Source organism: Pagrus pagrus, assembly GCF_965226575.1.
Source record: "Pagrus pagrus genome assembly, chromosome: 16".
NCBI lineage: Eukaryota > Metazoa > Chordata > Actinopteri > Spariformes > Sparidae > Pagrus > Pagrus pagrus.
Window position 1 is genome coordinate 29,482,984 of NC_140200.1, and position 22,329 is coordinate 29,505,312.

A 22,329-nucleotide genomic window follows, 5' to 3' on the forward strand; every position below is an offset into this window, starting at 1 on the left:
CTTTTTCAAATCATGACACTCGCAGTATAATCATCAATATGCTATATTGAAAAACATTGTTTAAAAAAAAGCTGTGCAGACCAAAGAAAAATTGCAAATTTACAATAAGTAAACACTATACCAGTTTTATCCTTTAAAGTGATATTCATAACTTTTATGTTGTACTGTCCCATACTGCAAGTCCAAAATATTGAGCAGCTTCTTCAGCAGCTGCTCCTGTGCTCTACAAGTAAGTTACATTGACTAGACCTCCATATACATTAATTGCAGGGCAAAACTGGAAACAGAAACATCTTTCATCTATAAGTAACATCAGCATAAGAACTACCTACATACAAAAAAAAAAAAATTACATGTACTTGGAGTTTTTTTTAGTTTTGCCCATGTTCCACTTGTCCTATATGTAACCCTTTTACCACCGGCTCATGTATTAAAACCCACCTTATGCTGAAGCATAACCCACCTTATGCTTTAAGATGAAGCCTTAACACTCATTCAATATATTGTGGTAAAAGAAACATCTCAAAAAATAATAACTGTCTAGGGTAATGTGTATATATATATATATATATCTCACTCACTGTATGACACTTATTTAGAGACTGGCAGGAATGATTCTGACCGGTAAGTTATACTTTACTCAGTAATTTAAAGAATGAAACACCACTCAATGACACAACACAAGATATCAGGTTTTGAAATGCATTGGAATATGAAGGAGAGAAACCACACATTCAAACCTCTTGTTTTGAAAACAGAGAACAGAGAAAACAAACCCGGGGTAAATATGATCTGGTTTAGTCTTAATTGTTCAACCTGAGTGCACTCTTATTTTGTTCGTTGGCGCGCTTAGTTGGAGCTCATGTTGGTTTTCTGTAGCGACTGTGAGTACCTCTGTGTGTTCGAGAAGCCAGCTGAAACAAGCTGCAGATGCCGAACCACTTTCATCGCCTGTCCGTCCGTCCGTCGCGGCGGCTCGGCGATCCTCGTCCGTGTCGACCCGGCTGCACTGCTCCGCGACCCAGCAATTCTCGTCCGTGACGGCTCGGCAGTCCTCGTCCCATCCGTGCGAGCGTTATCTTTTCCACCGTCTCCTCCCGACGATGGTGACTGGGTGGTTAGCTTAGCACTAGCTTTGGCTAGCTAACTCGGCTGAACTTTCTTCGGCTCTAATAAAACACTCCACTGCGCTGGAGAGTTTTACCCACACACTCCCAGCCTGATTTCCAACAAAAAGTTCAGTTCTTCCAAGTAAAAAACGATACAGAGACGACACACACACACAGTCCTGAAGTCTCAGCTCTCCGCCATTAACACGTTCCTCCTTCCTCTTCTTCTCTTACTCAGGTCCCTACCCGGAAGTGTAAAACATTTTTTAGGTCATGAACTCACGCCCGTACTATCACGTAATAGAATTACTTTTAACTTTTTAAAGGCATTCACACACCATGAAATTATATTTTTAAAGTCACCCATTTTAAACATTTTAATATCTTATTTATATCAAATAATTATTTATGTGAATTTAACTTCACCATGAACTGGCATTTCATCCTTAACTTATACCCAGGAAAATAATAAAATAAATACTACTGATATTTATCAGAGTATTACATATACTACTGCCAGCCACCAGGGGGCAATTGAGATGTTTTGGCTTCACTGGAGGAACAGGCTACGTGCACGTAACTAAGGAGTTCTACTTCCGCCGCCTTGAGTGTGCGCTCGACCATTTCCGGGTCACTCACTGCATTGATTTTGATCGCGCAAGATGGCATATTTCACCCGTTGTTTACAAGGCCTCCCGAAGATTGACGTGAACGATGTCCACAGGATTGTCGACCACTGTTCACCTGCACCTGGTTGTAAGCGCGAAAAAGGGTTTAAACTGTACATATCAAGTTACATCCACAACTTTGAAGGTGAGTAGCGCTACCTCAGCTGTTAGCTGCTAGCTTAGCTGTTAACGTTAGACAATGACTAGCTAGCAGCTAAGTACTTCTAATCCACATCAAATCGTGTCAATATACGACATACTTTATTAGTGTTATTAAATACGTTGTTATGCTGATATGATTAGCAACTGGTTGTGTCTATTTTAATTTGGGTTTTGTATTTCCCCTCAGTGTCCAAGAAAGATCCAGTGACAGGTGTAGTGTGTGTGAGGGCGTTATGTCATCCGTCAATGGACAGATCAAAACCACCTCACAGTTTAAGTGTAGGATGAGTGTAGCGTTAAGATAGCGTTAAGATAGCGTTAAGATAGCGTTAAGATGGTTACCCATGTTCCTGGGTTAATCGTGTTCTTTTGGTTCTTTGCTCTAGGTTAACCATGTTCATTTGGTTGGCCATGTTCCCCATTCATGTTAAAAACGACCAGTGAACGCTTAGTGCTACGTTACTACTATGTTTTCACTTACAGCAACCAGTGGTGTAGTATAGTTTGCTTTTCCAGGTATGCTGAACATCCCAGCTAGGTGAAACACATAAGATAGGTATAAAAGTTTATGTAAACCTGCTGAGTCTAGGTAGGTATACTGCAATCTTGGTACTTTTTAAGTGGGGATACGGAGTGTACCTGCAAACAAATGGACTGCACCACTGACAACATCAAAAGAAAAAGATTATTAATCCCTTTACTAACAGTGTTTACAAGAAAACAGTTAAGTTTTTACTAACTATTTTAACTAACAGTGTACAAAAATAAATAGTAGCCTACTTGAGTAATTAGTCTATATAAATATATGAAAAATCAGTTGTGCTACTCTTTTTTAATATTGTTTTGACATTTTTAACATCTTGTTACAGGTGGGGCTGAAGGATTCAATCCCTGTAGAGCTGGCCCATCACAGCTGTACATGTGTAGCTGGATCAGTGCTGTGTAACCATTGTGTGGCTCTACTTTTCCAGTCTGCACATTATTCTCAGCTTGACATTCCAGTTGTTCCACCAGTGCTGAGCTGTACGGAGAGTGAACAACAGTGGCACAAGCCAAGAACCCTGGCAAGTCTTGGAATAATGTAACTATAATTTAAATACTACATCTACACACACACATCACATACGCTCATCACTGCTATTATGGCCTATATTCACAGGGTGTTAAACCAGGTCCTGTCGAGAAGATGGCTGTGATGTCTGCCAAACCAAAGCAGAGGACCATGGCCGAGGGAGTAAGGTGAGAATTCAGCTAGTAGTTAGTAGCCTATTAATTCATTTGTTAGGCCTACTTTTCTCAATCAAATCAAGAAAACTAGTTTTGTTACTTGTAGTTATGAAGTGATGTATCTTACTGATGTTTCTCAATTTGTTTCAAATAGGTCCACACTGTACAAAGCCATCAGTGGAGAGTTGCTGGACCTGTCCGTTCTCAGAGTGTCAGAGATCTACAAAGAGTTCACCCCTGTTTCTGCACCAACCATTTGTACAATGGGTATCACCTGTGAGGTGCCACTGGTGGACTCTGCACTCGGTTTGGTACAAGCAGGCAGTCCCCTGTCATACCAACAACCCAAGGCAAGAAGTTGCCCTGTTGCTCACCATGACGCTCCACCACGTCCAGATTTGCCATTGGCTGGCTGCAGACTGGAGACATCATGCTGTATGTTTGTTTTCACTGAGCATCAACAGCTGCACTTCAAGTCACTTGAGGTTACCTGGGAGATGGCTAAGAAAATAGAGGATGCAACTAGGGGCCAAAGTTCATCAACAGACTGGCATAGACTGAGAAAACCCAGACTCACCTCCTCACATTTTGGGGAAATATGCCATGCTAAACCATGCACCTTAGAAAAGATGGCAGACCGGTTGCTCAAAGGGGTCCGTCAGACAGCAGCAATGAAGAGGGGTCTCGAAATGGAAGCTGATGCCATCGAAGAGTACTGCAAGCTCAAGAGGGTGAACCACTACCCTTGTGGCTTCATTATACACCCTGACACTCCATGGCTAGGTACATCCCCAGATGGGGTTGTTTTTGACCCAACAGAAAGTACTGAATTCGGCCTTGTGGAAATAAAATGTCCAAACATTAAAAGCTATGTGGATTATCCACATCTGAAAATGAAAGACGGCAACCTGGAATTGAAGCAGGGTCATGGCTACTACTGGCAGGTGCAGGGTCAGCTGCTCCTAACAGGGATGGAGTGGTGCGATTTTGTGGTGTTTGCAGAGGAAGACACCCTGATTCAAAGAATATACCGGGACAGTGGTGTGATGCAAAAAATAAGAGAGAGAGCAGACTTCTTTTTTTTCTACACATACCTGCATAAATATCTGCTGTAATAAAATGAATTATCAGTAAACAATGACTTCTGAGAACTGTCTTGTTCTTGTTGATTTCTCATTATAATGTGAGGCCTTCAAGTGGGTTGTTTTAAGTTCATTTAAATTTATCAAGTAAGTTATTCAGTAAAAACATCATGTAGCTTCACTGGAGAGCAGGAATGAGCTTGGACAGGATGTGTGATTCTGATTTTAAATGAAAATATAACCATTTTAAAGCAATTTAAGAGGAAATGAAACAGGAAAACTGGATTTGTAGGTTAAAAGTAATATATTTTAATTTAAACTAAAGGGAACTTTAAAAAATCTATGATCTTCAGCGATCTCTACTGACAAACTGCAGAACTGCACCAAAACATTTATCATAATCATTTATTTTCAGTTTATGCATGTTAAATACTTAATGTCACCTTTAAAAGAAAAGTACATAACAACTACTCGACTCAGACAGCGAGCAATCATACAATCACACCAAACTCAGACGTCAGAAGACAAAATAACAACAGAAACAACAATGAAACTCATCTTTAAACCCCTGTTGTATCCACCCTGGGGTTCCTTCCCTCTGCAGGTGACTTTGTTATCCTGCTGAACGCTGGTATGAGCATACCTCAAGCAGTTTTCTTCAATCAGAAAATATGAACTAAACAGAGTTGTAACATTTTTAGGATTGACCACTTGACTCAAAGTGTACACAGCAAAGGTGAACCCACACCTATGTATTGCTAGATTTTAAACTAATATTCAATGAGTCACGCCCACTTGAGGGAAATTAAACAACATGAAGGGAGACCAAGTTGATATAGATTTCAAATAAATCATTTAATAATTAAAATACAAGTCAGCAGATGTAAGGCAAAACTAACTAACTAACTAGTAGTGTGAATCAGTATATTGTTTGTAAAAAAAAAAAAAAGGTAAAGGAGGAAGAGGAGCAGCCAGCCATGAAGCAAACAGTCAGATTTCTACCTGGCTCTTATGTTTTCTCCAGTCTTTGACCAGCGGTCCATTTTGGTAATTGCACAAGATGCAAGCTACGGTGAAAAGTTGGCTAATGCTCCCAGAAATAGACAAAGGGATTACAGTGTCAAAAAGTTTGTTCTCCTTAACCCGCCTTATTAGCCTTTCAACGTGAACTCGCAGTTGCGCGATCGACTGGGTCTCCAGGACGTCATGTGCTGCCATTTGCTCCTTGTTGGAGCGGAAGGCAGGCCTGTGAAGTTTTCCTGGCACAAGGTTGTCCACCCTAAAGCCCTTGTCCACCATCACAGCGGTGTCAGGGGACAGGAGAGGTATGATGCCCGACAGTCTGAAGAGCTCACGGTCACTGATAGAGCCCCCATAGAGCGCAGAAACAAATGTCAGAGGACCATGTGGTGCCATGCCAATCATGGCCTTGAAGGTACAGTGTGATTTGTAGTGTGAGTACACCTCACTCTGTAGCACAAGTGAGGATGGAGTTTGGCACTGCAGCTCTGTGCAGTCAACAATGACCTGAGTGTCTGCATATTCCTTGAACTCAGGAGGTAGGTTGGCTGTGATTTCTTCAGGTGTCATCCAGATACACACAGCTCCCAGGAGGCAGTAAAGAAAGTTTGCCCAGGTTGTGATGATTCTGCTGGCTGTTGTCCGATGGATGTTGAATTGGTGGCCAAGCTCTCTCTGTGTGCATCCAGTTGATAGATAATTAAGAAAAAGAAATAACTCATCTATGGGCAGCAACTTAGTTGATTTGTTCGATGTTCTCTTCTCAGCCACAGAGACCGATGCTTCTCTGGCACTTGTCACACGGATCATCCTTGATGTTGCTGGCTCGATGAGCCTCCAGAATGCCATCAGGTGGTCATAAGAATGGAATCTTTCAAACAAAATACACAAAAATAACATTGTTAGTCATGGTAGACTAATTTAGTTACACAAGGTCAATTATCTTACCTTTTACTCTACTACATTTGTTTTACATGAAGAAAATACTTAATGAATGGTTGTGTCTAAATTTCTGACTGAGTGCTGTAGGTAGCACATGTTTGGGCCTAATCATATTACTATGTTAGTCATAAATTACAGTACTTTTACTTTTGATATTTGATGTACACTTGAAGGAAAATACTCTTGTAAGGTGGACTTTTAGTGGAGCAACATTTTACCATGTGTAGCCCATCTTTACTTTCACTCAAGTACAGGACTTGTGTGATTTTTCGTCCATCACTGTTAATATGGTACAATACATTAGCTTTCTGTGCAATTCAAAACACCTTAATTATGACTTACCTGGTATAAAATCGGATGTCCTCATCCGATCCTGCAAAGCGCTTCAGTCCAAAACAACTCTGCAGCTGGAGAGCCTGAATTTGTAGTTCGAGCTCCTTTACTTTCTGGCGAAGTGTATCATTTTCCTCAGCCAACTGATCTGCGATCATTGTTGTTGTAGGAGTAAGACAGTAATCATGGTCTGGTGCCAGGGTAGCCACCTCCATCTCTTCCTCTGAGTCGATGTCATGGACAGGAGGAGGGCTCTCCGCTCTGGGTCTCCGCTCCCACACGCTCGCCCTCGGTGCCGGTAGTTGAAAATTATTCCAAGAAAAAAGAGCAGGAACGGTCCCTTTCTTCAACCTTCTCAATTTCCCCGGCTTGTTAACAAAATCTTCCTTTTTGAAATGCCTGCTGCAAACACGACTTGTCTTGCTTGGTGTGAAGTCGTCCCGCCGTACTCTCACCATCCATTCGGCTCTCACAGACACATCCACTGGAAAGCTATGAAAGCTTATAGTACTATTGTACCTCGACGAATTGGTACAAAGGGGTACACAACAATGGAGTGCGGTCTTTTTCACGCGTTGATACGCCAACCGCCTCTCTTTTACACGAAATCTGTTCATATTAACGTTGTCAATCTAGCGTCTCCGGAAACTAGCGTCTCCGGAAAATCTCCCCAGCAACATGACCTACCGGAAGTACTCGAGCGTACACTCAACACACGGAAGTTAACCGGAAGTTCTATTGTGCTCGTAGCCTACTGTCATGCTGACCATCATACAGTATTACCAATGTACTATTCATACTACGTATGTCAGAATGAGTATGTAGCGTTTCAGCTGCATAGTATGTGGATTATGTATGCAAGAAACGCCTGCATGTATACTAAATTATCAAGAATTTTTGAGTATGCAGTGTGAGCTGACTGCACATACCCAACTCAATGCATTGCTAGCCTGATACTCAGACAGAATTGCCATTACGTTTCACTGCATTATTCAGTCCGACCGTGCTCTCATAGCAGCCGTTAGCATAGCAGCTAAGTGTCAAAGCAATTTTTCAAGATACAAGTTGCTTTGGAGACAGATGGACCTGGTTTCGTCCAGAAGCCATCAAAAGGGATGTGCAGGGGTAATACAGCTCTGATACGAGGTGTCCTGAGAGGATAGGCAATGGGGTATATTTTATCCTCGACATCCCATTTCCTAAAATACATCTAAACAGAGCTAAATGTCTCTGGTGGATTAAGCTGTGTGGTTGGCCAGTCAACTCAACGTAAAGAAGATAAACAAGGATGTCTACATTTGTTATAAGGTAAGTCAACATTGTGTATGTATGGTATGGATTTTTTTTCACCGCAGTGAAAAAGCAACGTATCCCTATGGGATGGCGATTAAAATTTGACATAATACATACGTTTTTGTAACATATACTAGCAGAATCTACCTATTGCCTGTTATGTGCAATAAGAGTAATTTTGAGGCCTTTTTCTCAATGCAATGAATGTTGGACTCTGTTCCACAGTTGTGAAGCACAGGAGCAGCTTATGAAGACGATCAGCAATATTTGGACTTAGGTCATGGCTATTAAACTTTGTAACTATTTCTTGCAAATGAAACAAATGTAAAAATCATTTTAGAATACATTCAATGTGGGCAATACATATGTATACATATATACGTTCTCGTATAGACTTTTGGCCTTGAACATTTGATAAGGACAGTATCACGGTTGTGATGGTTTTATCTACACCCTAAACAGATCACAAGGCAATAACAATTAATGTTTGTCTTTTCCCTGATCAATCTGGATTTAAAAAAGTATCTTCTTGGAAAATGAACAGCTCCCTCTTAAATCACAATTGTGGATGATGACTGAATTCTGATTTTGGCTGAACTATCCCTTTCAGTGATGAGGAGAAATTAAAATTAAGTGAGCTGCAAAACAAATGAGATGACATGTATAAACTGAAAGCAGAGGGGGCTTTCGTTAGTTCTAGGCAGAAATAGCAAGAGCATGGTGAGCAATTGTCTGCCTACGTCTTTAATTTAGAAAAATCACAAGCCAAATACAACTCTTTACTACAGTTAAATATTAATGGAACTGTCACTGAGAAAAAAAAGGACATTTAATGTTAATGTTTTCGGTGTAGGAACCGGATCGCAAAAGTTCGCTGTCGCAAGATAATGCGTAACAAGCTGATCTGGCAGGCCGAGCATGCCTGCACATCATTGTTTTTAATAGTCGTGGGGAGGGAGTGGCCTGCTTAGAGTTTACAAAAAGCACCTAAAAGGACTGTGAGAAAAACTCCAAGCCTTCATCTGTTCATCTGATCGAAATAGAGCATTAGGGATGGAAGTCTCTTTAGCCAGCCTGTTGTGCAGTGCATTATAGGTGGAATAAGATGATGCACAGAAGAGAAAAAATGTAACAGTGACACTTTTGACACTGTAGTGGACTCAGCGTTTAAGCTAGAGATTTCAATGAATCCGTTGATACCAAATACACCATGCTGGCTTACTGGGAAAGGGGTGAAACGTCGCTCCAAAGTTGAACTGTTTTACCGCGAATGAACTTTAAAGGGGAGGACTTTTAATATTGCATGTCCTGCGATGTGACTATCACGCATGCGCACATCGCGATGCCGATGTTCAAACGATATATCGTGCAGTCCTACAGTAGGTACTACTTCAAAGTGGCCATTTCACTCGCGGGGAGCGAGATTCACGCAACGCGTGAAATGTAAGTGACAACTGTAGCCACTAGGTGGAAGCATAGTACTGAATTGCAGCTCAAACGATTTTGGGACAATTCCACATTTGACCACAATAGCTGCAATGGAGAGTGGCGCTGTTTTAGGCTACAGGTAGAGTGAATGGAGAGGGGGACTGCTAAACCGTATCAGATTGATTCAGACTGATTGTTTCACAGCGGTGGGACACCTCAATTATCTGGGTGACCTTGGATAATCACTTGTGCTTTCTTTGTTTTACAGTAGAGCTAAAATATGGACATTAGTTGTTTTTTAAGGAACATTTGTTTACTGGTAAAATTGCCGACCTGAATTATTGTCCCAGTCCGCCCCCGTGAGCCTATATCACGGCCTGACTGGATGTTGCTTAAATATAAGAATAGCCTATAATAATATCTGATACCCTAAAGACATCTGAGGTTGTGATTTTGCTCGCTCGCTGCAGCCACGGCTAATAAGCGGAGGCAGAAACAATTACGCACAGCCTACAGAAGTTTCAACGTCCATATAAGCATTTAAGAAATTATTCTTATCAGTTCCATGATTCAGAGAGGATTTTTACTCAACGAAAAAATGTATAAAGATCAGTTTTTAGGTTGAAGACACGACAGCAGCACATATGTCCAGACGCTGTTGTGTGTTATGACTGATGTATAGCTCCCCTGGTAGAGCAGCTCCCTCAATGAGCAGAATCATCCGCTAGTATGAGTTCGATTCTCAGTGTAGGCAGTACCTTTAGTTAATGTGTTTTCTTTTCTCATCATCATTATGATCACATATAGCTCCAAGTTTGAGCAAATAAATGAGCAAATGAGCATTAATTCTCCGCCGGGCCGCGGCACCAGCTTTCCTGCTTGTGTACATAAAATACATTAAATTCTGACACCACAACTGTAGAATATCAATAGATGATAACCAGAAAAAAAAAAAAAACGTTCTATTGATCTGATTCACCGGCTGCTTTCTTTCTTTCAGTTGTGGTGTCAGAATTTAACACAAATATTTGTGCTTTCTATTCCTTATATTTTCTACAACAGGCTTATAGAAAGAAGAACGACGCCACGTCATGTCAGACAGTTTTCTCTAGCTTTATTAAAATACATAATCAGCTGCTTCACAGTAGTCGGATATACAGAAGGTTATTTAAAGCAAAGTGAGTCCCTGAAGCAGTCACCCTGCAGGAGGAGATCCCTTGGCCAAGTGATCAATGTATTTGTTGCAGACCTCTTTGCTGTCCTCAGCGCGCGGGGGTGGGGGCACTGGCGTAGCAAGCTTTTCAAAAGTGTGGGGGATGGATGTGGTCTTTCCAGTTAAGCGAACTTGTTCCAGATGCCTTAACATTTGCATTCCCCCATACTGAGGAATGTGTGTAGGGGACGAGAAGTAAGCACCATCCAGGATGTGTCCATCCTGCATTCGGAGGTGGAGAAGCTCATTAAGCTGTGTCTGGCCCTGCCAGTGGCCGCGTTTCCCAGATTCGTAAAGAAGCTCTTAAGTGCTAAGATCTTCTTAGGAGCGCTCTTAAGAACGCTGTGAAAGAAGGATGTGTTTCCCAGAGTCGCTCTTAGCTTAAGAAGATCTTTCACTAAGAAGGAAATGTAAGATCGAGCTGACCCACTCTTAACAGCCTTCTTAGCGACCAAATGCTCAGTGATCAAGCCGCGTCAGGGAAATTTACATCCTCCACTTTTCGAAATAATAAAACAATGCTCAATGTTGAAATGCGCTCATAGCTGCGGACCACTGGCGCAAGAAACATAGGTTAATAGAAGAAGAAAAAAAACAACTTTTTATTGAATTACACGTTTAAGTTTTCCACACACATCTGCGCCACGGGGCGCTGTGTGTGACTTATGCGCTGATAAAGAGGTGGGTGATAGATTGATTCAGTTTCAGCAGCACCGCGGTGGACAGCTCCCACTAAGAGCTTCTTAAGAAGCTTCTTAAGTCCTTAAGAACGATCGAATCTGGGAAACGCCGCCAATGCTGTTATGTTCTTTAAATGGCTTGATTTAGTGATCAAAGTTTCATTTTCTTAACAATAAAGATGCCGTGTTCATCCATATAGTTCTCTTATAACTGCACGCCATTATAAAATAACTTCAAATCAAATCCTTAATCATTGATAAAAGTGCATGCTTCCCCCGCCCCCCCTCTCAGAAAATAGTTCCGACGTCCATGAAGCCGGTGAATCAGATCAATAGAACGTTTTTGTTTTTTTTCTGGTTATCATCTATTGATATTCGGTACGCTACAGTTGTGGTGTCAGAATTTAATGTATTTTATGTACACAAGCAGGAAAGCTGGTGCCGCGGCCCGGCGGAGAATTAATGCTCATTTGCTCATTTATTTGCTCAAACTTGGAGCCATATGTGATCATAATGATGATGAGAAAAGAAAACACATTAACTAAAGGTACTGCCTATACTGAGATTCAAACTCATACTAGCAGAAGATTCTGCTTACTGAGGGAGCTGCTCTACCAGGGGAGCTATAGATCAGTCATAACACACATCAGCGTCTGGACATACGTGCTGCTGTCGTGTCTTCAACCTAAAAGCTGATCTTTATAAATTTTTTCGTTGAGTAAAAATCCTCTCTGAATTATGGAACTGATAAGAATAATTTCTTAAATGCTTATATGGACGTTGAAACTTCTGTAGGCTGTGCATAATTGTTTCTGCCTCCGCTTATTAGCCGTGGCTGCAGCGAGCGAGCGAGCGAAATCACAACCTCAGATGTCTTTAGGGTCTTTGACGTGTGCACAAAAAAAGACCATAGTTAAACATAAAAGCAAAACGAAAACAGATAAACATAAAATGGGAATATCACCGATAAATAGAAAATACAAAGAATAAGACCTTAAAAGACATTTAAAAGGCTTCATAATGAGTTGTTGATGATGTTGATGGCGGATGAGATGAATGATTTTTTTCACTAAGTTTGTCCTTGCTAGAGGGACCCTGTAGCGACAGGCTGAAGGAAGGAGTTGGAATGAGGTGTGGAGTGGGTGAGGTATTATTAGCTACATTCTTATATTCAAGCAACAACGAACAGAAACATAAATCAGGCAACTCTGTCCATTCCCGTTCATGGTCACTGCTCCCTGCTGCTGCATGTTGTCGTCCTCCTGCTCACAGATGCCACCTGGTGGTTGTTTGGGCACATTGCCGCTTCTCATGAAAACACAATTGATCCTCCACTAAAAAGGTGCGTGATTCTCGTGAAGTTTCTCCCATCTCCACACAGGATCTCTGGAGCTCAGCCAGAGTGACCATCAGGTTCTTGGTCACCTCCCTTACCAAGGCCCTTCTCACCCGATTGCTCAGTTGTGCTGGGTGGCCAGCTCCAGGCCCTGGTTGTTCCAAACTTCTTCCATTTAAGAATTATGGGACCACTGTGCTCTTGGGAACCTTCAATGCAGCAGATTTAGTTTGTAGCCAGGGTTCAAAATTAGTGGTCGCCAGTCGCCAGTGGCGACTAACTTTGAACCTTTGGCGAGTAAAGGAAGCCGGCTAACCGGCCACTCTGGCGAGTTAAAAAAAAATAGGGTCCGTCTATGGTCCAACTACTTTGATGTTCCTCCCGCCCCGGCTGTGACGCTTGGGTTGTGCGCCGATGTCGTACAGATCTTCAAGCTCACAACATGCTGTAAAGCAAGGATTTGCTTTGGGGTGCGTCTCAGCTCGGGTCAGCAAAATTAACTGGCTGACAGTGACAATCACGTGAAACTGAGGCGAACTCATTCATGCTTGCCTCTGATTATACTGATAACAGTCTACCTATTAGCTTCCAATGTAGACGCGTGACATGCGCGCTCACAACCCAAAGCGGCGCATAGCCGCGTGCATTCGGTGCGACGGCGACGCCGTTTTTTCCCCCCGTGCATGTCCGTGGAGCTGTGCGCCGCAGACGTGCATGGTTCCCTACGTTGCTGTGTCAGGCAGGTGTTTCCCACAGAGCTCTGCCCCGTTTCAAAGGTGAAGGAAGCCCTAAGTGGAAAGACGTTGCCTCCGCGATGTAGAATGTGGTTTATAGAAGAGAAACACACATTTCAGGACCGCTGACTTGTATCATCAAAACAGACACATGTAAACACAGAAAGCTGAAAATCACTGGACATGTCTGTTGGGATTATACAAATCAACAGTGTAAAGTAGAGCTGTCAAGATTTATGCAGTAGTTAATTATTGCATATCCTACTGCACCTATCACTCCTATTGTTTCTGATGTACAGGTGCATTAGAATGTCATGGGAGAGTTTATTAAGGCCTATGTCACTAAGTCAATTCAAAAAGTGAAACTAATACATTATATATGTGTCCATTACACACAGAATGAAACATCCCATGTCTTTATTTATTCAGTTTATTTTAATAGTAATAATTATGGCTAACATTCAATGAAGACCTAAAATTAAGTATCCCCAAAAATTTTAATATTTGGCCTTCTGAAAATGATGTCCATCTATATGCACTCATACTATAATGTAATTATTAGTTTATCTGATGAAGAGGGTCAAGTCCTCTAGACTGAATTTCTGTGTATCTGTTTTAATGGTTTTAGATTAAGTGAAGTAAAGTTGATTAGTTGATTTATCTGCTTTAACAATGCAAGTTAATACATTAAATGTTAATAATTTTCAGCAAAGAAAGTATGTTTTATAAATAAACCTTTAAGGAAAAAAAGGCAAATTTGACTCATTCCCTTATTCCACACAATAATATGCTAATATTGCTATGATATGTGTTAAAAATGCTTATGAGTGTATTATAACAGTTAAACACGTTGAAAAATATACAAAACAGCTATACATAATTTTTGGCCAGTAAAAAAATCTTTCTGGCCAGTAGATTTTTAAAGCTCACTAGCCAGTTGGCCAGTGAGCAAAAAAGTTAAGTTTGAACCCTGTTTGTAGCCTTTCCCATATCTATGGCTCGACCGAATCCTGTCTCTCTTCTGTCCACCTCATGGCTGGTTTTTGCTCTGATGTGCATTGTCAGCTATGAGACCTTATATAGACAGGTGTGTGCCTTTTCAAATCATGTCCAATCAATTGAATTTATCACAGCTGGACTCAAAGCAAGGTGTAGAAACATTTCAAAGATGACCAAGATAAATGGAAGCAACCTGAGCTACATTTCAAGTGTCATAGTAAAGGGTCTGAAAACTTAGTACAATGTGATATTTTATGAAAATATCACAAAATATCCAGGAGTGAGGGCAGTGTAAAATACAAAACAAAAGAAACTGTGAAAATACACAATTGTTCATCAAGGGTGGACATAATCGTTCATTAATCATAATCAAGGTTAAAAGTTAAATTAATCGTGATTTTGACTTTTGCCATAATCGCCCAGCCCTACAACAAACCGTATCATAGTATATCATTGCCCACTACCTGATGTAACTGGAGAGGGACTACGATTTGTTTTCTTTTTTGCATGTGTATGTGTGTGTACACTCACTTTTGCTGCGCAAGGTGAAGCATTGAGGAGTGTCTGGATTCTTAGCCAGAAGACTCATTCTACAGCAGGTACCGTCAGTGCTAATGAAGAGAGAACCAGGTCATTATTTCCACTAGAGGATTCATCAGGGTTTTTTGATTTGAAAATATATTTCACATTAATCATCACTCACTTCAGGTTGGCACAATTACAGCAGTATGTCTGCCTTGTGATCCACAAGCCACTGAGCATTTCTAGCAAAGCCAACAATGTGCCACTTTACTTCCAAACTAAGAGAGACACAAGAGCAGAAATAAAAACGTGATAAATATTCTCTTTAGAGATTACACTCAGCACATTACTCTACTCCTATCATCGTTATATTCTTAAAAGTAAGATTTGCTCAAGTTAAAACATTAAACATGTCAATCACAGATCCTGATAACGCTTCTCTTTCCAAAATAGATCCATGCAGTTATATACTGAGCTTTACAGAGAAATAAATTTGGTCTTACCTTCTCCAGGTCGAAGTCTCCTTTTTTAAAGGCATGACATCAATACAAGCAGCTCGCACACACATATGGGAAAACAGGAGAAAAAGAGTTAGCCTGGCTCTGTCCAAAGATAATAAAAGCTCACAAATTAACATGTACGAAAAATGTCATTTATCTATACAGTCATCATAGTCCTGCTGCACCTCTGGTGGTAATGACAATCAGCATCTCCGCTGAGACAGGTAGGACGTATGTCCATCTGCACAGGCTTTAATTGCAAACTCTTATCTAGGTTTAGAGATTGGAAAAATTTTATTTGTCCTTACTATCTCCATGGAAATAGGACAGTTTTTTTCTTTCTGATTCTGATTCAGTAATTCCACTCTAGTGAACCACAGTCATATATTGTAAGATTTTCTGAGTGGTCTGACTCTGTTTTCATTCCAAAGCTGGTTCCAAAACTGGTTCTACCATGCTACCATGTTAAGCGGTATGTGAAATAATATATTGTTTCTACAAAACCTGTACATGGAGCTTTTAGCTCTGGTGTGAACAAGTCTCTAAAGTTTCAAGTGTGTTTTATTGCCTACAGTTGTTGGTGTAACACGAAATGGTGAAGGCCTTTCTATGCCGCTTCTGTAGCCTTTCAGCTGCAGCTCTTACTTTTGTGCACAGAGCGAGATTTCAAATACTTCGGACATGAGAGAGTGTTTTCAAAAATGTTCTCAGACTTGAGAGCTAGAGGATAATGGGCTTGTCACTTCTTCAGGTCATACTGTACAAGCAACAGTCTTGTGCATTGTTGGTGACAATTTGGGATCCCACTGCATTGGAGGTTATGCTGAAAATTTCAGTGCCTCCGCTCACTGTTGTAGGTACTGCTTGGTACCCAGACAGGACATGGACAAAGTGAGTGTCAAGTTTCCAGTGAGAACTGTTGAGAGCTACAATGAGGCAGTGCAGCTACTACAAGACAATGAGACAACAACTGTAAATGGAGTAAAGTTTGACTCACTTTTCAATGGTCTTCAGTATTTTCATGTGTGTCAGCCAGGCCTTCCACCGTGCATAGGCCATGACATATTTGAAGGAGTAGTTGCCTATGACCTATCCATTTGCATTCAGTACTTTGTGAAGGTAAAGAAATGTCTCTGTTGTGTCCCGAGTTGGAAAGGAGACGCAGGAGTCAGGACTGGATCTCTAAATCTTTACTTGGCAACTGTGGCGACAAACAGAAACACACAGAAATCGTGAGCTGTGTGTGAGCTAGAAAAGGCTTTTTAACTTATGAAATGTTACAATAAAATAATCTAAAATAGAAAGAATAACACAAATTGGTCCTTTAAACAGGTTCCTTTCTGCTTTCAATGCATCAGTATTTAAAGTTCAACAGGAAACACCAATAAATGACATCTGTAATTCTGCTTTTTTTAAATAGATTAAACAATTAGGCAACCAAACTTAATATGGTAACCAGAAAACCCACATTTCAGTACCTCAGTTTAACATTTAAATCCAAATGCACCAATATCACATTCAGCAGGCATCTGTATCATTTAGCATCAACAACTTGTACAGAGCAAATAGACCCAGAGATTAACACTCAAAACATTGTTCAAACACAAACGAACAAACATCTCCACACCTGTGGCGATAGACAGAAATAAACTCTCCTGGTGAAAAAAAGAGCAGACTAGCGAGGGAAGACAGCAGTGCTCATGCAGGACGAGTGGGACATTGCACAGAGCAGCATACAGCAGTTTGACCGCATTCAAATCACGGACAACTTTTATCAGCAGAGAGCAACACAATTACGACTAACCTCTGGCCATGTTATAAAAGGTTTGACCGAAAGCACGCGTTAACAATTAATACTTTAGCTGTAAAATAAAATGACCCGGCTGCCATCAGTCACTTAGTCACAAAACAATACAAAATTATAGCTGCTGCGCAGCGATGGGTCGGGTCCGGGCTATTTTTGGCAAATTTAGGCAACTCTGAGGCTGAGCAACAAAGTGTAGAACAGGAAGACAGACAGTTGACATCATAATGTTCATTTTGCATTAGTTGAGGCTTGAACTTACAACCTTTGACACCTAAGTCCATCTTCTATCTCACTTAGTTAACTGGCTAGTGACAGATCATGTGAGGCTTCACAAAGTGAGTAAGCTATACACTGTCATGCAGGCATATTTGTAACCACTGTAAAAATAAAAAAAAATCTCTGCCTCCACATTTCCTGTCTCTCACTGTATTATCCATATAGGCAAAAATGCCCCCCAAAAAGATTGGTTTGAAATACTGCTCTCTTGATTTAATCTTTGTTTTGCTGTGATTTTTTTATATATATGTTTCCCACTCACTGAACTAGATCACTGATCCTGTCTCCTACTCTCAGCTGGATCAACTTTAAGTGATTCTCTTTCTTCAGTTTAAATGGAGGGTGTCAATCAGCATTAAAGCACATTACCGCCACCTATGTTTGGACTGGAATTACATCACCACAAAACAAACACAAAGTAATAAAAAATTCAGTTAGTAGGAAAAAAATCTGAAGATACACATATTGCATCTAGACAGCATGGATATGTTGGTAATTTGTTTTTAAAAATGATTGATTTGCTCCATAAGTGAATAACTGATGTTTAGCTATGTCATTACTGCATTGGCTCCAATTGTTCACATGAAAGAAAAATTTAAAATGCTGTGAAAAATTCAGTTTTTGAGGCTCAATTTTTCATGAAACAAAGGAGGAGAGAGGAAATAGGTTTAAGAAGTTTTACAGTTTTTGAAAAAAAACTGAGTGATGTACTTCATGATTTTTAATAGGTTTAAATGTACAAAAGTTTCTTCAATATTGAGTTCTGAAGCTGCAGCAAGTATGGTTGATTTGTTATGATTTTTCAAAGTTTTGAACTTTAGACGCTTGCTGTAGCACCACCATCAGGACTATTGGCTTGGGTTTACAGCTGAGGTAATCTGGCATGAGACTGGACCTTTGTGCAAAATTTGGTTAGCTTTCATCCATGGTCCAGTCCAAGCTATTTGTTTTTATTTAATTTAGAGGCTTGCTGTGATGCCACCATCAGGACAATTGTCTTGTGTTTCATGTTGAGGACATCTGATATTTTGATTTGTCATCATCATCCTTGCTGGGTCTTGAACCCACAACCCCTGACACCAAGCACCAGCTCCTAACTCACTGAGCTAATTGGCTGAAAGTGAGACCTGCTGTGTGGCTTCATTTGTCGACTCAGGGAGTCACTGTCTGGGCAGCTGTTGTCAAGGCAGATTTCAAAAATGGTCAAAATGTCAGAAATTCTGTTACCTGAACAAAAATCTGATAATACATAAATTGCATCTTGACAGCATGGAAATGTTGGTGATTTGTTTTTAACTTAAAGTGTTTTGCTTCATAAGAGAAAATCTGATGTTTAAAAATGCCACTCTTCCATTGACCCCAGCTGTTCCCATGAGAGCAGAATTCAAAATGTTCTCAAAAATTCAGTTTTTGAGAAAAAATTCTGATATTTGCCAAACTCCATCAACCATGACTGCAAAATATTCTCAAATTTTTTCAGGAAGATTGAAAATGTATTTAGCAAGAATTTGATAGTATATGTTTACAGTACTGTTTACAGTCAAACATTTTGATGCACTGTAGGTTTAATTTTTGATAAATCAAAAATCCGAGAAACAAGTTTTGTGGAGGACGGTCTGAAGATGCTCTCTAGTAAGTTTGGTGACAATTGGGTAAAAATTGTGGGAGGAGATAGGTTTTATAAGTTTTACAGGTTTTGAAAAAAACTGAGTGATGGACTTCATAATTTGTAATGAGTTTAAGTGGACTAAAGTTTCGGCAGTATTGGGGCTACAGTTTGGTGAAAGTTTCAAAACTGTAGCATGTACTGTTGATTTTGTAGGTATTTTTTAAGTTTTTAAATTTAAACGCTTATTGTGCCCCCCCCAGGAGGAATATTGACATGTCCTTGGAATTAAGTAAATCTGGCATGGGGCCAGACATTTCTGTAAAGTTTGGTGAGTTTTCGCCCATGGGAAGTATGACTTCCTCGGAAGAAGAAGAAAGAAAGAAAGAAAGAAAGAAAGAATTCCTAGGAATACAATAGGTTCCTGGCAGCTTAGCTGCCCGGACCCTAAAGAATTCCTAGGAATACAATAGTGTCCTGGCAGCTTAGCTGCCCGGACCCTAACAATAGCTATCTGCTAACAATAGCTTATGTGGTGGCCATTTATCAGAGGGATGCTAACGTTAGCTTCAAGGCTGTCCACTCGAGGTATGAAAATGAATTAAAATATCGTTCACATTATCTGGGAGACTTACCTCAAGCGGCGTTTGGTTGACAATGTCTGTTGTGGCTGCCTCATACATCCTCCTTGGCTCCTTGAAGATGATGCGCCCAATGCCCAATGTCTTTCACGTGCATCACTCATGACATGCCCACTACAAACCTGATTGGAGGACACTAGCGCTAATCCCAACTATTTGTCGTTCTTCAAACTTGGCCGGTTGGTCGTTATGGGCGGGATGAAGCAAACTGGAAATAGGCGCCAACTTTGAAATTTGAATCTGCCTAGTCTGATTGCATGAAGTGAATGAAGTGCATTTCTAATGAGAATAAATACATAAATAAATAAATGAATATATATATATATGTGTGTGTGTGTATATATATATACACACACATATACATTGTGTGTGTTAGAGGAAAAAGATGCAATATTTCACACAAAAGAGTATTAAATTTGCATGAAAACAATTCTGAGGAAAAGTTGTTGCAATATTTTGTGAAAAAGTCGTAGAAAGTGGTAAAATTTCCATGACTAATTTACAAGAATAGCTGCACTGATGTTACATAATTTAGTCCAGTTTATAATTTATTTATAAACTTATATTTATAATGCACTCCAGTAAACCACCACCATCCACTATGACCTCAATAACAAACATAAAGTGGAACGATCACTATTCTGACAATGTCAACAAAAACCAAAAATGTATAAGCTTCGTAAAAATAGAATTTATGGCATAGCCGTTGTATTGGATTGCATTAGATTGCACAGGTGCACCTAATCAAGTGGCCAGTGAGTGTATATATATATGTATATGTATACATATGTATGTACGTATGTATGTAAGTACGTAAGTATGTTTGTACTGTATGTATGTATGTACGAGTGTGTATATGTACTGTACATTTACATTGAATACCTGACAGAATGGTTGATAAAATAAAGTTATTTCGAACTGTCCAATAGATCCATGTGTGGAGAAATGGATGTGGATATATGCATTTGTTTTAACATAATATTATTTTGTAAATACATGAGCTGTCAAGGGGGGTTTGGGGTGGGTTGGTGAAAGGGGGGGCTGGGGGTGGGGTCGGAGGTATATGTAAACATAATCTGTACTGTAGCCTACTCACATTCCTTCAATAAAATTGTTTTTAAAAAGTTGAAATGTGCATCTCTTGAAGGAAATGATGGATACTGCTGCAGTGTTATTGCACTCTGTAGAAGTCATTGCTAGTTGTTAATTGGTGGTTGTTAAATGATTACACATGGTTCCTATCAAATTAGTGGTAGCCTACTTTTCACAATTTGTATTGAATTATACCTTTTAAGACAATCACTTCAGAAAGAAGAAAGAGCTGTTTATTTTATAGGGTACCATGACAACTAGTCGCCCCTCCACAAATTACATAAATCCTGAAAGTCAAGTTGTAACATCAAATGAAACCTCATAGACTTAAAATAAGCTGGGCCCAACTACAGAAGAGGATATGGTCTATTTTCGGAAAGGCGGGGTGTAACCTGATGAATCACAACTTAGTTTAATGCAGGTGTTATTAAAAACAAACACATTAAATACTTTATAAATGAGACCAAATAAATGTATTTAGGCAGTTGACACATTATCTCATTATTTTTATTTCCTCTCATCAGTAAAACTATATACACATTTTAAATACTTCATAAATTAGATAAATACGTGCATTAAGACTGCGTTAACAGGCTCTCTGGGTTTTTTCTTCCCACATGTGAGTCCCGATCCAGACTTTGGATTGGGCATATACAGACCCTTTCCAAAAAATTAGAATATCATGGAAAAGTTTATTTATTTCCATAATTCCATTCAAAAAGCTAAACTTTCATAGATGATAGATTCAGGGCCCACAATTAAAACGATTTCAAGTATTTATTTGTACATAATTTGGGCTTCCAGCTCATAAAACCCACGAAAACAGGAATTCAAAAAATTAGAATACTGTGAAGAAATCACCATTTACTTCTCAGTTTTTGCAGAAAAAGAAAGAAATTAGGATCACATCAAATCAATCAAAATATGGTACTTTCAAAACGATATGTCAATCTTCAATACTTGGTTGGGAATCCCTTTGCCTTAATTACTGCCTTGATGCGCCGTGGCATTGAGGCCATCAGCCTGTGGCATTGCCTGGGAGTTATGGAAGCCCAGATTTCCTTGACGCTTGCTGTCAGCTCTTCTTTGTTCTTGGGTCTGGTGCCCCTCATTTTCCTCTTGATAATACCCCATAGATTCTCAATGGGGTTTAGGTCCGGGGAGTTGGCTGGCCAGTCATGCCAGTTTCATGGCATGGGCATGAAACCAGGTTTTGGTGCTTCTGGCGGTATGGGAAGGGGCCAGGTCCTGCTGGAAGATGAAATCTGCATCTCCATACAGATCCTCAGCAGAAGGAATCATGAAGTCCTCTAAAACATTCTGGTAGACTGTTGCGGTGACCTTGGATTTAAGAAAGCAGAGTTTACCAACACCTGAACAGGACATTGCACCCAAAATCATGACTGACTGTGGATATTTCACACTGGACCTCAAGCAGCTTGGGTTCTGGATCTCTGCCAGATTCTTGAATCTTCTCTGTTTGATAATCGGCTGAAGCCCACGGTCATCTCTTCTGCTGGTGCATCTTCTCCTGCCACATTTTGCCCTTCCACTAGACTTTCCATTGATATGCTTGGACATAGCACTCTGTGAACAGCCAGCCTCCTTAGCTATGAACTTTTGTGGCTTACCCATCCTATGGAGGGTATCAATGATGGT

General features: G+C 40.2%; 2 protein-coding genes across 3 annotated transcripts; one reads left to right on the forward strand and one right to left on the reverse strand.

Annotated features, from left to right (window-relative positions):
* The first annotated feature begins 1,683 nt into the window (after nt 1-1,683).
* Nucleotides 1,684-4,307, forward strand: LOC311271391 (uncharacterized protein). Of its 2 annotated transcripts, XM_084377035.1 has the most exons (5): nt 1,684-1,922; nt 2,127-2,218; nt 2,809-3,003; nt 3,099-3,178; nt 3,321-4,307. In XM_084377035.1, the coding sequence occupies exons 1-5, from the start codon at nt 1,772-1,774 to the stop codon at nt 4,279-4,281; spliced, it is 1,479 nt and encodes a 492-aa protein (XP_084233161.1). In that variant the 5' UTR covers nt 1,684-1,771; the 3' UTR covers nt 4,282-4,307. The 2 variants fall into 2 exon arrangements, with proteins under 2 accessions (XP_084233161.1, XP_084233162.1); XM_084377036.1 differs by lacking the exon at nt 2,127-2,218.
* A 726-nt stretch (nt 4,308-5,033) lies between these two features.
* LOC311271717 (uncharacterized protein) lies at nt 5,034-7,285 on the reverse strand (the record flags this gene model as incomplete). The annotated part of the gene is made up of 3 exons (XM_084377508.1): nt 6,553-7,285; nt 5,419-6,139; nt 5,034-5,042 (listed from the first exon to the last, which is right to left on the reverse strand). The coding sequence occupies exons 1-3, from the start codon at nt 7,158-7,160 to the stop codon at nt 5,034-5,036; spliced, it is 1,338 nt and encodes a 445-aa protein (XP_084233634.1). The 5' UTR covers nt 7,161-7,285.
* Between the last annotated feature and the right edge of the window lie 15,044 nt (nt 7,286-22,329).

Excerpts from the sequence above, each read along its gene's own strand:
- LOC311271391 (XM_084377035.1), top strand. The coding sequence starts at position 1,772 with ATGGCATATTTCACCCGTTGTTTACAAGGCCTCCCGAAGATTGACGTG. Across the intron at positions 2,219-2,808 it reads AACCACCTCACAGTTTAAGT|GTGGGGCTGAAGGATTCAAT; the intron begins GTAGGATGAGTG and ends ATCTTGTTACAG. Across the intron at positions 3,004-3,098 it reads GGCACAAGCCAAGAACCCTG|GGTGTTAAACCAGGTCCTGT; the intron begins GCAAGTCTTGGA and ends CTATATTCACAG.